Source organism: Carassius carassius, chromosome 50 (genome assembly GCF_963082965.1).
Source record: "Carassius carassius chromosome 50, fCarCar2.1, whole genome shotgun sequence".
In the NCBI taxonomy this organism is placed as follows: domain Eukaryota; kingdom Metazoa; phylum Chordata; class Actinopteri; order Cypriniformes; family Cyprinidae; genus Carassius; species Carassius carassius.
This window is the reverse complement of record NC_081804.1, coordinates 13,415,535-13,429,823: the sequence shown is the minus strand read 5'-3', so window position 1 is coordinate 13,429,823 and position 14,289 is coordinate 13,415,535. Positions and strand designations below refer to the sequence as shown.

At 38.0% G+C, this 14,289-nt stretch overlaps 2 protein-coding genes across 8 annotated transcripts in view; one reads left to right on the top strand and one right to left on the bottom strand.

Annotated features, from left to right (window-relative positions):
- Positions 1 to 4,725, top strand: part of LOC132133783 (S phase cyclin A-associated protein in the endoplasmic reticulum-like) — a 118,364-nt gene extending 113,639 nt beyond the window's left edge. For both annotated transcript variants that reach the window (XM_059546752.1, XM_059546753.1), the window contains 3 exons: positions 1,868 to 2,059; positions 3,287 to 3,335; positions 3,911 to 4,725. In XM_059546752.1, coding sequence (XP_059402735.1) covers positions 1,868 to 2,059; positions 3,287 to 3,335; positions 3,911 to 4,014 — 345 coding nt within the window. In that variant the 3' untranslated portion in view covers positions 4,015 to 4,725. The remainder of the gene's footprint in view (positions 1 to 1,867; positions 2,060 to 3,286; positions 3,336 to 3,910) is intronic.
- Positions 4,726 to 8,683: 3,958 nt separating this feature from the next.
- LOC132133007 (insulin gene enhancer protein isl-2a-like) lies at positions 8,684 to 14,261 on the bottom strand. Of its 6 annotated transcripts, none has more exons than XM_059545655.1 (6): positions 14,049 to 14,261; positions 13,459 to 13,690; positions 12,327 to 12,592; positions 10,978 to 11,261; positions 10,048 to 10,215; positions 8,684 to 9,337 (listed from the first exon to the last, which is right to left on the bottom strand). In XM_059545655.1, exons 1-6 carry the CDS (start codon positions 14,104 to 14,106, stop codon positions 9,221 to 9,223), a joined length of 1,125 nt encoding a protein of 374 aa, XP_059401638.1. In that variant the 5' UTR covers positions 14,107 to 14,261; the 3' UTR covers positions 8,684 to 9,220. The 6 variants fall into 6 exon arrangements, with proteins under 6 accessions (XP_059401638.1, XP_059401642.1, XP_059401643.1 ...); XM_059545659.1 differs by having other exon boundaries at positions 12,327 to 12,547; XM_059545660.1 differs by having other exon boundaries at positions 12,327 to 12,544.
- Positions 14,262 to 14,289: the final 28 nt, after the last annotated feature.

Sequence of the window (14,289 nt, the reverse complement as noted above, 5' to 3'; positions counted from 1 at the left end):
CAAGAGCATTAATTTCAACCCTACAAAAGCTTCTGAATCATGGTGTTTGGTCGACTGATGCCGGTTGGTTATGGACTAGACTGTACTCCAGCTCTGAGTACCATTAAAAGGCTCCACGGTGGTTTGTTTTAGTCATTTTGGCCAGGCATCTTTAAACTGTTCTTAACACAGAGTGACATGGACCCATAGCCTTTGAACACTGCTGTAGAACTACATTTTAAGGTGCTTCAGCCTTTAAATGATAAAAGTAGTGAGTTATTGCTTTGTTTGTCAAGCTCTTAAACCCTTGAGGGGTATTAGCAGAGAATACCATGGAAAGAGTATTGTTATGAGTATTTTTTAAAATCTTGTAAATCCTGGTAATTTATGTCACCCTGTTCCCAGGGAGTGTTTCCCCTCCCTTATGGTTTGCATTTGGGGCAGAGCAGCAATGGATGGATGCATGTACCTGTAATAGGGACTGTTTAACACTCCCTCCTTCTCTTCATCTTTCTCCCCCCAAATCCCTCAAGGCAGGATTTACTGTGGTGACCTCCCAACTCTCTGGTTCCCTTCCCGGGAGCCGAGGGCCTTCCCAGGCTCCCAAACCCTCAGAGTCGGAAGCTTGTAGCATTTAAGGGCTACGTCCTGTTTTTTTCCCATCACAGGCACTGCGTTTTATCAGTCCAGGCCTGAGGTGATTTGGTTTTAATTCTAAGAGGTGGGCCGAATTTGACAGTGTGAGTGAAGGCAGTGATAAATGGGAAGGCAAAGGGGGGCTATACGCCTGGTACGAACTCAATTACGGGTATTACTTCATTTATTAAAGTGGGACTGGCTTCAGGGACTTATTTGCAAGGTTCAACTCCAAAACCTGACCCACAAACATGCATTTCAGTATGTTATAGATCTTAATATAAAATAGATGGTTCTCAAAGGTTGTGGCCACAGTTTACTGTCATTTTGTTGAAGAGTGAATTGCTTCAACCTTCGTAGATTGTCACAATTTTGTGGTCCAAACTTAAAGATGCACCTTGAAATATCACTCACCTGATCTCAAGAGGCATCCTTGCTAGCGCACCTGCCTCCCATGCTGGAAATGCTGGTTCGAATCCAGCTCGTAGCGAGTATTGTTGAGTAGAACCCGAGGGGTTACAGCAACATGCAAACTGCAATTGCAAATGGAGTCTCTTGTGTGTTATTTGTACAGCACAATGTTACTACCTATATAAAACACTCTAGTTAAGTCACTTATAAGATTCTATGTCCAGAACAATGCTTTGTGGATAAAAACGCGATGAAAAAAAAATATATTCAACACTAACAGTTATGAACGTTAAGATAAAACAGTTATGTAAAAAAAAAAAAAAACGGTGTGTGCCATTTAAAGTGTACTGTTTCAATTAGTATTTTTTTAACTTGTCAAAGAATGAAGCTGTTGGCATAGCACCATGCTAATTCTTAACTATTGAAATCAGTGGCAAATTTAGTCTCCTTTGGGCAATTTCTTTAGTACGAGTTAGCACCTACATAAAACAATACAAATTAGTCTCTTCTAAGGTTCCTTGTGCATTTCAATGCTGGGAAGCAAGGCAGCTCACTAGGTTTTGGAACGGAGCTCGAGTATGTCCTCCCATGGGGCAAATCTAAACCTGTGTGTTCAGCGTACATGCTGAGCAGAAGTGGATGAGGCATCCCTGTCTGTGTTTTATGGAGTGTAATTGTGCGCTGGGAGGCACTGCCCTCTATTTCTCCTCTTAATGGCTGTTTGTGTGTTGTTTTAATGGCAGATTTACGCGAGGGGCGGGTTGATTTACAGCTGGCTGTGGTCTTACTGGTTGCGTGTGTGTGTGTGTGTGTGCGCGTGCTGTCACTGTGTGTGTTCCAGGTGATTGTGCAGTCTGGCCGCCAGCCCAGCGTGTTGCAGAAACTGTGTCAGCTGCCGTTCCAGTATTTCAGCCACCCGCGACTCATCAAAGTGCTCTTCCCCTCGCTCATCTGCGCCTGCTACAATAACCTGCAGAACAAGGTCATCCTGCAACAGGAAATGAGCTGTGTGCTGCTGGCCACCTTCATACAGGTAAATCGCTCGGCCTTCACACCATCATTTATGTGCAATTCCGACTTTGTTTCACATGTCAGCAAACTTTGTATTACAGCTATAAAGGCTATTCAGTTCAACAGTGAAATGCTGCATTATTCACAGTCTCTTTTCCAATATGTAGATTTTCTCATTTAAAATCACAAATTGTGATCAAAATCAAAAGTTTTTTTTTTTCTAGTTTTAGTAACTTTATCCATAACTTAAAAATAAAAAGGAAATTTGGTACTTTTGAAGTTTGTCATTTCTGTGCCACTAGCATAACCATACTGACAGGCAAAAATGAACAGGCTTCCTTTAACTCTTTTCCCGTCTTCCATTGGTCAAACAAACAGTCCCGCTCCAAAATAACGCTATTGGTTCATCCAACACATTGTTTTAGTTTACAGTTGAGCAAATATACAGCTTTTTGTTGTATGTATTTATCTGCGGTAGAATACATTTTTGTGCCACAAGCATTAGTTAATGGAGCAATGACATGTTAATGTTTGTTTACTAAAATTAAATAAATACAATGCATGTGTTAGACATTTTAAAAGTGTAGTGTATAATTTTTCTTATGTTAAAATAATTTATTGTATCACAATTATAAATTATTTTTATTAAACTGGAATCGAATCGGTTCAAATCATGCCCAAATTTTTTATTTATGATGCATTGCATGATTTAGTAAACCATTAACAATTTACATGTAAATTTATTATTTTAAATGCAAGTTATTGGTCTATTCCCTGGGAATCGAACCTATGACCTTTTTGTTGCTAGTCCCCCACCACCCCCTAAAAGAAGCAGCTTCCTTTGCTCAAATGGATGGTTTCCTCTATCTGTTTGAGTGGATTTACCTGCCACTACTTGAGCCTCCTGTAAACACCCTCTCCCTTCATCTTGTTCCTGCCAGCGCTCTCCACACCAAGCACCTCTGCCATTACTTTCACAGAGATTAGCTCCAACTCTGACAAGGACAGGGAATCGTCAGCCTGTTCAAACAGCAGAAAGACACTGACAAAACTTTTTCCACTTCATCCAAAACACACACACAAAAAAAGAGATGTATTCCTGCACCACTAGCCACTTCACAAACTGAATGTTTATTAAATACAAATATATGGTTTACTTATAGTTGCTGTGCATATTTAGGTAGGATAAAAGAATTATCTGCAGGACCAAATGGAATAAAAAATCAAATCTGTTGACTTTGTAATCTAGGACTGTGCTACCAATGAGAACAAATCAGACTGCAAATCTTCACATCCAGGTAAGGTCTATATTTAACTTGTTTGAGGAAACAAATATATATATATATTTGCTCTCTTGCATGGCTTTATTAGGAATTGTTTCTTACCTTATACCACTTATAGATCTTTTTGTTATAGTATTACCAAATATTGGGTGGAAAACTTATCGACTTGTTTTCTCTGTTATCTCAGGTTTTTTGAAACTGATTTATTGTAGGCCTCACTGTTATAAGCGTATGCACCACAAATATTTTTGAGTGACCATTATCCATGCGATCAATCAGATTGAAAAACAAAAACAAACCCTGTGCCAATTAAAAGTAAACAATGGTGATAATATAGCTTTTAAAAGTTTTTAAAAGGCTTGTCATTTTTGAATGGGAACACCAAAGTAGCTAAAGGATTTTCAGTGCAGAGAAACTGTTAAATATACATTTTAAATGGGATTGTAAATGTTTACGATTGTCAGATGGATCCAGAAATCTACGTATTCCATTCTAAAGCGCGTTAGTTAAAATCAATGTCTTTATTGCTCACAAAAAGATCTTCTCTGGCATTGATTAAAGCGTTACTTCCTCTGATCTTTCCCCATCAGAGAAGGGCTGGGCTCCTCTGGACTACTGCGAGCTCTCCAACCGCTTCCCCAGAGACCAGTGGGACGCTGCACTTCAGTTCTTCCTCAAGAAGCAGGAGGAGTGAGCGAACGAGTGCACTGCAGTCATTTACAAGAGCACATCACACACACACTGGCGATAAGTCGAAATGTACACTTGCAGTGCAAAGCTGTGCTAGAGGAGTTTAGGGTACGAATGATCAGACCATCATCCAACCTGTCATTCAGTAGTGAAGCATTCCTAGTAGTCATTTAGTAACTATATGTTAACATATATTAGCGCACACTGAAATCAAACTGACTTCTCACATGTATTTATAAGCAATAAAATGTTTACAATTTAATTTACAGGATTTTACCTTGCATGCATTTTTGGACACATTCATAGTGATCTTGTGTTTCACAAAAGCGCAAATCTCTTTCTAAGCTTTCAAAAGGTTTTTTTTTATAGGTATAATTAAGTTTGAGTTTGACTGTGTTGTTCTGTAAAGAAAAAAAGATATTGGGGAATGATGCAGAATAAACAGAAGCGGTTGTTTAATTTCGGGAGAGTGACGAGTTACTTAGACCAGTTCTCTTGTTCCAGTTTGTTTCTGTGCATAAAGAGGAAGATCTCTTCTTGTAGCTGATATCATGATTTTTAATAGTTTTGTTGTTGTGATTTGTTTGCTTGTTCACTTTTTTTTATACTGTAATTAATACACAGTAAAGCTATTCTACACATTTTCCCTTTGTTAATGCACTTAAGTTTAATTTAAGAAATGGACGAGTTTAATAAAATATGTAACAATGCACAATCTTGGAGTTATTTTATTATAACTTGCTCGCTTTGAAATATTGTTCACCAGAAGATGGTTTGGATATTTGAATATATAATTTTCAAAGTCTGAGAAACTTTCATTTATATTATTACTGACCGGTACTGAAATATTTCTTAGAAATTGTGTTTTTGATTAAAAAAGAGAAGAATAGAGCTTTGTTTTTTAATATTTACATTACATTTTAAATCACTGACATTCAACATGGTCTCAGATGTTTGGACCCCACTCAGCAAAAATTATATTATAAACAATTTTATTATAAAGCTATAGGAACATCTCCATAAAACAAGTAACATGGGATGTGTTTTAATTGAGAGCTTTATTGGCTGACTTACAGTACTAATTTATTCTCTGGGAAACGCAGTGTGGAGCTTGAACCAACACTGTGGGTTAAAGGGATTGTAAAAGGGTTGTGGCCTCCTAACCAGCGTCCTCCTGGCCCTGGGGCACCCGTCCAGTCCAGTCCTCCTCCCTCACACACTCCGTCTGTAGTCTCTGCTGTACCTGTGTGAGTCACAGCAGCTCCATGCGCCTCTCAGTCACTCAACACCCCGAGTGTGACTGGATCAGACCCACTGCAGCTTCAGAAGACCATCACTTCTGCTCCAAATGTGGGGAAAAAAACTTATGTATATATCAATTAAGGTCACTTGATTGATATAAAAGTATATTACTTTTAAAATGGATGTATTTGCTGTGAGATCTAGTTGGCGGGCACTGAACATGAAGCGGGTGTGATTGTGACCACTCGAGTGGAAGCTGTTTTTATTGACCGTTCTGTTTGCGGTTCCAAAACCGTCGGAGATCTTGACGTTCTCGTGATTTTGGCAGACTGTGGTGAACTCGAACAGAAGAACGCTGTCTGTTTTTAGAGACCGAGTGTGTTTGCGAAATCTGTTGTCAGAATGTCTTAAATACTTCTCTTATTTTCTTCTTTAACTGAGAAATGCGTCTGAAACGTGTTTTATAATGACGTTCCAAATATATATATATTTTTTAAATGCACATCAACAACCTCTCCATTCTATGAAATCCAGATTAGCGGTGCCATTTTCGACAAATTGACGCTTTTCACAGTGTGGAAAAATGTGTAAAATAAAAATCTTATGTAATGGCTAATTTAGTTTAGTCTAGTTTTTTTGTTTCTTCATTTAAATGTTAAAGTCGTTAAACCGATTGTGTGAAAATTAGATTTGTGTTCATGAATGCCGAGATTTTGCAGCATTTTATGCAGTATAAGTCAAACTCAGTATTATTTTTCTTTCTTAAATAGCCTACCTTTGTCATTTTTCCACTTCCCCCGAGTTGATTTTCGTATTGCCTACCTGTCAGTTTTACGAGCTTTTATAGCCTATGCGAAATTTATGTTTTAGGTCAATATTATTTTTTAACAATCAAATACAAAATATGGTTGAAGAAATCCCCGAATATGCTTGACATTTCTTGCCTGTTGTCAGCATCCAAGATATTTGGAGATTATTTCGTTATATTTCAAGGTTTGAGCTTGTCTGTTGTGACAGTTTTCTAAATTAATAGTAAGGAATAATTTAAACATGAATATAGACTATATGAACTAACACACGACATTTCCATAAAGGGGCATGTGTTCAGCTTTAAGAGTCGAATATGGGTTGGTTTTTAGATTTATAAACTAAAGGTTAGCTAAGCACTTAGATTTTTCAAATTGGAGTGTGACACAAGGACAGAGGTGTAATTTGCAAAGAATTTCAAGATTGGTTTTATACAAACATGAACTTGAATAGGCTAAATATGCATTTATTTAATTATGCCTAAATGATTAAATTAGTGGCGGAATTTGAACCAAGATGCGGCTCTTGACCTCTGGCCGTGACATCTGAATCGTTATTTCTCCCTAAAGCAACTTTCTAGTCATTCACAAGAGGTATTTTATCAGAATCTTTTCAAGCTGTCTTCATTTGAGTCGATTTAATGGGCTGTAATCAGGATCAGATCTGAACACGGTTTAGCAATTAAAAATCATCTAAGATTGGAAATTTGACAGCTAATTATAGTTCAATTCGCATTTTCTGAAGGAAATACTGTTAACCTGTTACAAGAAAGCAAAATAATAGTGTTAATGTTTTTAAGGTATAAGCTTAAGCTTTTTCTCTGTGCAGTGGAAAGGTGGTTATAAATTGTTAAATAGGCCTAGATGTTTAAAAAATGTCTATGGAAATACACTGTGATAACATGTGTAAATATTATATTTAAGTATTTAATCGCTGTACGATTTTGCTGTTAGATTTCGAAGGGAAAAAAAGAACTCAACACCTCCATGCAGGATTTCAGATTTGAAGGTGTATTTCCTGGACATCTTAATATCGCGGAACTATATCGTTGACCTATTTCCTATTAAAACAGGAGGCTTGAAAGGGACATGTGGATAGCTTGTTTTGGAACGCATCTGGAAAACATCTGTCGGAAATAATTCCCCCTTTTTTTCAGATATAGCTACTAAAGATGAACTTATAATTAAAGAACGTTCTAATTAAAGACACGTCATGTTAGCAATGTTCTGTGAAAATTCGTACACCGGGTGTTATTTACCCACATATGTAACCACATATTCTTTCTTGGTAGCCTATATCACTAACAGTTGAAAAAGAGCGGACATTAAAGGTCGTCACTGTTAATAGCATACTGCTTTTTGCATAATATATGGAGAAGTAGGCATATCTGAATCTACATTCTAGTACTTTTCAGGCGTTGATGGAGGGAGGGGCATTGTCATTTTAGAGACAATTTGATTGGACAAAAATCAGTAGTGCGGGATAAGTCATCAATAATGTTGTTCTTTTTTTCAGGAAGAAATAGACTAAAATGGACTAAAAGCCAAGTCTCTTAAAAGTCAAACATTTATTAAAAACAAAAACTAGATTCGAATTATAAGCATTACAACGTTTGGATGCCTGAATTAGCCTAATTGCAGAAAAATAACTGAGGCAACAGAAATGATAGCGCTATCTTACAACTGCCTATCCTTCAGAGAGTTTGTTAGCTGACACACCGGAATTATCTTGCCACAATGGCCCGCAGTGATTATGGTCAGATCTTCTGGTGTCTTGCGGCTACCTGCTGCCTCAGAATGAAAATAAACCCTGGACATGCAAGGGTGCGTTTGCCGAGAGGGAGTCGAGTTAAGAGAAAGGTGGCCTCGGGTTTGTTGTGCTTCCAATCATCGGATCTTTTGCAGGTGATACCGAGCGCAGATAATCGACCGCCGATCCCCATCCTCTAGACTCACAGCTTGATTGATTGATAGATAGATAGATAGATAGATAGATAGATAGATAGATAGATAGATAGATAGATAGATAGATAGATAGATATTCATTCGTAGCCTCCGTTCAGAGTTGAATGTGATCAAGTTATGGCCTCGATATGTGAATGTCTTTATTATCACTTTTACGAAAACTGTCTCTTTTTAAAGACGTCATTTTGCATTTTACTCAATAAGGTTCCATATATATACTTCGAAAGGGCAGAATTAGAAGCATATTCCAAAATCAAAAACGAAATTCATCAGTATGTTTTTATATTCAGTATTACAAAAGATTTAGTCTCTATATCTATCATCTCAAAAAGGAAAGCTATAGTTTAACCTAAGGCCTATTGTAAAAAAAAAAAACAAAAAAAAAGTTTACTAATAACGCACGTCTGTATAGCTGGATGAAAAAGCAAAATACAAAATACAATTTCCAAATTCTTGTCAGAATAAATTCAGATGTCACGACACTGAAATTTCTTTCACTATTTAATTTTGTTCACGTTGCTCTTTTTCAGATCTTTGGACAATTGTTCCCAGTCAGTAACCAATAGGCTATAACTGAAGTGTCTCTTGTTATAATATAAAAAGATATGTAAAGGTAACATGATATGGTTGTTTTTGCATGCAGGCTTCTTCAGACATGAACAGCATTTAAAGTCGTTTATTTCGTTAATTTCTCAGTTTTTGGTATGGACGGTTGTCCTAACAATAAATAACAATAACTTACTTTTTTAAAATCGCGAAGTTTATACAATCTTTCCTCCATTCTTTACGATAAAATATTTTACAGCTCAGTTTTTATACATCTTCGGAGATCATGCGCATTAAGACAAAAAAGTATTTTTGTCTTACAAGGAAAATACCACTTTATATACAGCTACACAATGATGGTCTTGAATAAACACTGTTAAGAATGTGGTTTCGTAAGGATGGCAGTGGTCCATAACCAAAACCAAAATAATATGTTCATATTCCGCAGGACGTCCTCGACTTATGGTCCCAATGCTTTAAAAACCAGTTTTGTAACACGTCTGGAAACCCCAAAGTCGCTTGCACGGGCTCCTCCGTTTGGCAAACGGTTTAAATCCATCTCGGTTAATCCCTTTTCCGTGTGAGGCAGTGAGGTGATGGGTCTTCATGCAGGGTGAGGGCATGCTGGGGCGGGAGTCCTCCGGTGGACTCTCACGTCTCCACGGGACTGGGCACCATGCTGTTGGGGGTGTCGGGTAACTGCGACGACAGAGAGGTCACATCACTACCAGACGAGTTACCCAGCGAACCCGACTCGGAAAATGACACCTATAAAAACGAAGGAGAGTTGAGAATCAGGGATTAAATTTCAGTTTTACATACGATTTGCAATTGACATTTACAAAAGCCTACACTACTTTGACATGCTGACAAATAACAGACAGTAGGGTAGGCTACAGATAGTGACAAGTGTGCGAATTACTGTACAAGTGTGGGCTCAACTTTTCAAAGAAAATTCCGTTGGAAACTTCGCGCCATTTGTTCGCAAAGAGCCTAGCCTATTTTCGCGCACTTACAAAATACAAAACAACAAAAAAGAGTCGGTAATCGTTTTAAGTACTATCGTTTTTTCTCTCTCTTAAAGTAATAAACAATTAAACTAGATTTTGTCGATGTATCGTCCGATATAGGCCTAACGGAAAACACTCTGTTGATGCTCGGACAAACTTGAAAGTATCTAACTTAAGTAGCCTAAAACCTTTTAAAACCCTGTTAAACGAATAGGCCATATTTAGTCATATGTATTTCTTCTTGTAAAAAATAAATAAATAAATTAGGCTACGATACCATACTCGCTTGAAATTGAGCTAAATTGAAATAACTGCCAAATGTTGGCTAACGCCCCATAAATCCAATATAACACTCCGCAGTCCAATGTATGGTTTTGAAAACGTTTAATTTGTTCATTTTGATTTAAAGAAGATGATAGGCCTTGTAGACCTAATGTAGGCTAACTGTTCGGGGATGACAGTCCTCACCAGCTGTTGGAAAGCAGGCTGGTCCAGGTCACTCTGTAAGGCGAATTCGCTTAAGGCTTTCCACGGAGGCTGATAGGTCTGAACCTCGACAGGATTTCCCTGCACTGTGGTGTCATGTCTAATCGGGCTGCCTGCCACCAGAGGCGTCCCCGTGAGACCCTGAAGATTCTGCAGAAAGGTAGAGGACATACCTTACGGACACATAGCTATCGCATTTCAGTTTTCAAATAGGATACATACTTTGGGGGAATTGCATAGATGTTCATAATGTGCAATAATATAGTCAATCTCATTTGTAAAGTATATAGCCTATATGAACAACTAAATATAGATAGATAGATAGATAGATAGATAGATAGATAGATAGATAGATAGATAGATAGATAGATAGATAGATAGACTGTTTCACAACTAAAGGTTCTTTGAGATCAATAGTTCCATGAAGAACCTTTAACATTCATGGAACCATTCTATTGCACGAAATGTTCTTTATAGCTTTTAGTTTTTTTTTTTTTTTTATAGTTTTCTTATACACTAAGATAAAAAACGTTATTTTTATTTTAAGAATTTTTCACTGAAAGTTAGTTCTTCTGTGGCATCGCTGGGAAAACCCAGTTTTGGAAACTTTTTTTAAGAGTGGCTATATATAGTCGCTATAGACTAGACAACGTTCACATGTCAGTTTAAAAATTAAACGACAGACGAGAACTAGCCTGATACCATAAGAAGCCGAGAAACGAGTTAGGTAACATCAATAACTTTTTTAATCTCCAAAATAGCTAACAGTCCAATAATAAAGAATAACATTGGATTCAATTGATGCTCCAGAAAACATTGAAGAAACTTTATAGAGTCTACACCAAAACTGGTCGAAGTTAAAGCTGCTTGTGGAGATATTTATCAGTTGATTTGCAGAGTGTATATTCCTACCGTTTTGTCGCTGTGCTGCTGTTGCTGGAGTTGTTTCATAAGAATGGACCTCTTCTTGTCTTTGCAGCGTTTGTTTTGAAACCACACTCGTATGACGCGCGGGCTCAGGCCGGTCATCTCCACGAGCTGTTCTTTCATCAGCGCGTCCGGTCGCGGGTTCGCGTTATAACACGTCCGGAGAGTGTGAAGCTGCTTCTCGTTTAATACTGTCCGCACGCGCGTGGTCTTCTCAGACTGCTTATGAACGTGGTTCCGGTGAGGTGGCTGTCGGACTGGCACAGGTTCTGCGAATAAAAGGCGTATAAATCACAGAGGTCATTTCATTATTCAGACACAGCAGAAGAGCACGCTTAGCCTCCGAGGTTAAATTGTGCATACACACATCGGTCTGTAGCCAAGTGTGTGTCAGTCAAAACACCACAGGGCTCTCAACTTTGCTGTATGTGCAAAACGTTCAAGGGTCGACATAGGATATAAAACTAGCTATAACATGCAATAAGTGCACCATAATGCTGAGTAATAAGAGGGTTAAGTAGTGACACATAATCGAACAGAATATTTGAATGGTTTCATGCTGTTTAAGCTTTAAGTCAGCCAGATATCAACGCATTAGACAGTTCAACATTTACACGGGTTATTTTAGTCAGATCATCTAAAGGGATCTTTAGCTTTGAATATAAATTTGACTCCTAATCAATAATGTAGGCATATTTAACGAAAAAAATGGTATTTTCTTTACAGATCTGATATCTCACCACGCTAACAACCAACACTCAAAATTCTGTCTATATATAATAACAGACCTCTTGATTTAGAATTTTTATTAAAACATGAATAACTAAGAAAAACGCTGTTCAATAGTTAAACGCTGAGGCCATAATTTGAAACCATTATACCAATAACCGGTTCCAGATTAATTTCTCGTCATGTTAACTCAATCAAGAGTATCCTCACACAGTCTCAGCTAGTTTACAAGTCTGCCATCAGGGATTGAAAACAAATATCTTCAATCTGGCCTGCAGGCACAGAACACAAGCTGCTCGGTCCAGTCTGTAAACACAGCTTCACAAGCTGATTCTTCACAAGAATCTCACACTGCTAGCAATTATATTATTTCACAACGACTATAATAACAACGACAGTGTTATTGTTATTTTATGTATATATTATTATATATAATATTATGTGATATATATCCTAATATTATTATTGTAATAATATATTAGCCCACTACAGCCCCCGATTATAGCTCATTCCGATTTCCCGAATATGAAGTGTTACTTAGGCACTGTAATTATTATCATTATTATGATACATTTGTTTAAATAATAGCCTAGTATTATTACTGCTACCTGGGATGTGCAGGGGCCTGTTGGGGTGAATGTGTCCGGGACTGATGGGGCTCCCGGCTGCAGCGCGCTCCATCAGCAGCCCGTGGTCCGCGCGGCAGAGCAGCTCCTCTTCCCGCAGAGAGAACTCATCTCCCGGGAGCAGATGCCTGCTGCACACCGAGCATCTGAAACACTCCATGTGATAGACGTTATCCCGGGCCCTCATCACCAGGTCACTGCTGCAGAAACCGATGTTACATTTGGCGCATTTGATCCCGAATAACCTGCAATTTCCAGAAGAAACCTTTTCTAATTTTAGTGTCCGTTTGCAAAACCGCTCATCCCACCTTAGCTTGATATTACAAGGCCGAGAAACACGGACGGTGAACACAACGATAACTATTTTCTTAAAGCATTTTATGCATTATAAAAGCAATAGTAGGCTACGCATTATAAAACATGCATTTATTCTTTCAGAAATATTCGTAGAAGCACAATTACGCATTTATTTCTGGGCGCAAAAATATTTTAAAGATAAGTGTTTGACAATTGTTTTGATGCATTTACAATTACACCTTATATTTCATGTTAATCAGAGCATTAAGTTGATGTCTTATAATAAGGTGTAGACTATAAAAATGAACACATCATATTAATCGAGAATACCCTTACAGGCTTTACATAAAGTATTACCAAAGGAATTATATTTCTTTACAAAGCAAACTTTAAAACAAAACTGAACAAACACCGGGACTATAGAAAACAAGCATGGCAAGCCTAAATCAAACATGGCTGTAATATGTTAACCAAACACTCAAGCCATGAAATAGCCTATTTACATGCACTTGGAATTTTGTTGAAAAGGAATGTCAATTTCCGATAAATATCTTAGCAATTATTTTTACAATTATATTAAATAGTAGCCTATAGCCTACTATAGCATAGCCTAATGTAATAATATAATTGTAATATATAGGCTATACTTTTACCTACGCAACACCGAATTTTTATTAGTTAGTTAAATGTAAAAACTCTATGGCAGAGCTTTCCCATAGCTATCTCTAGATCTGTTTGGGTCAAGAATCTGTGAAAAAGAGGGCCTCGACGAAATTCCAAAGCCGTTAAATCACAAATACAGGGTGGCTCGTACCGTACGTAATCTCTCTTGCAATAAGTCTTTCCGTCTCGGACGAAGCAAGTGCAGGTCTCGTCCAGATACTGACTGCACTCTGCGCACTTCAGACAGGCTGCGTGCCACTCCAGGTCCGGGGACACTCGCAGGATGTACTGATCGTGGATCTGACTTCCACAGCCGACACACATGGCGATCCCAGACTTCTCTGGATACGGAAAGCAGGGATTAGTGTCCACCGACTGCACCCCTATTCAATCCCGCAAAACAGCGTCGTGAAAACATATACAAAATTATACATCAGAGCTCATGTTTCATGCATGCATCCTCGTTTTGAATGTCGCTAGACCACAAAATGTCTATTCTTTCTGTTTGATTTCATTATAATAGTTTATTTGTAATAAAAGTCATGCTTTTATTTTATTTCATTTTTTTTTACATTTAGGAAAAAAATGATAGCCAAAATTGTATTAGCCTAATGTAATAGCTTTTGACATAAAACATGTCAGCACTGTTTGCAAAACGGTGTAACTAAAAACTAATTTTGCATAAACGATATTCAAACTTGCAATGACGAAACACTTGTAAGATAAACATCCAGCACTTACTTTTTGAATGATCCCCCATATCACCCAAGAAAGAAGGATGGGGTAGAATATCCACCATACAGGAGGCTTAAGGCAGAAGCCTACAGATGAGGAAATGGAATGGGAAACTGCCTCGTCCCGAGCTGACTAATAACTTCTGGCCGAAGAGCCTGTGGGAAGAGCAACACACAGACACGGGCTCTGACGTCACCGGGCCATGACGTCACATGCAAACCTGGACCCACGCTCGCTCCCGCGAAAA

Coding starts and splice junctions, on each gene's coding strand:
- LOC132133007 (XM_059545655.1), bottom strand. CDS start 14,106: ATGGTGGATATTCTACCCCATCCTTCTTTCTTGGGTGATATGGGGGAT. Junction 13,691..14,048: donor TATGGGGGATCATTCAAAAA/GTAAGTGCTGGA, acceptor GGGATTGAATAG/GGGTGCAGTCGGTGGACACT. Junction 9,338..10,047: donor AGCCTGCTTTCCAACAGCTG/GTGAGGACTGTC, acceptor TCGTTTTTATAG/GTGTCATTTTCCGAGTCGGG.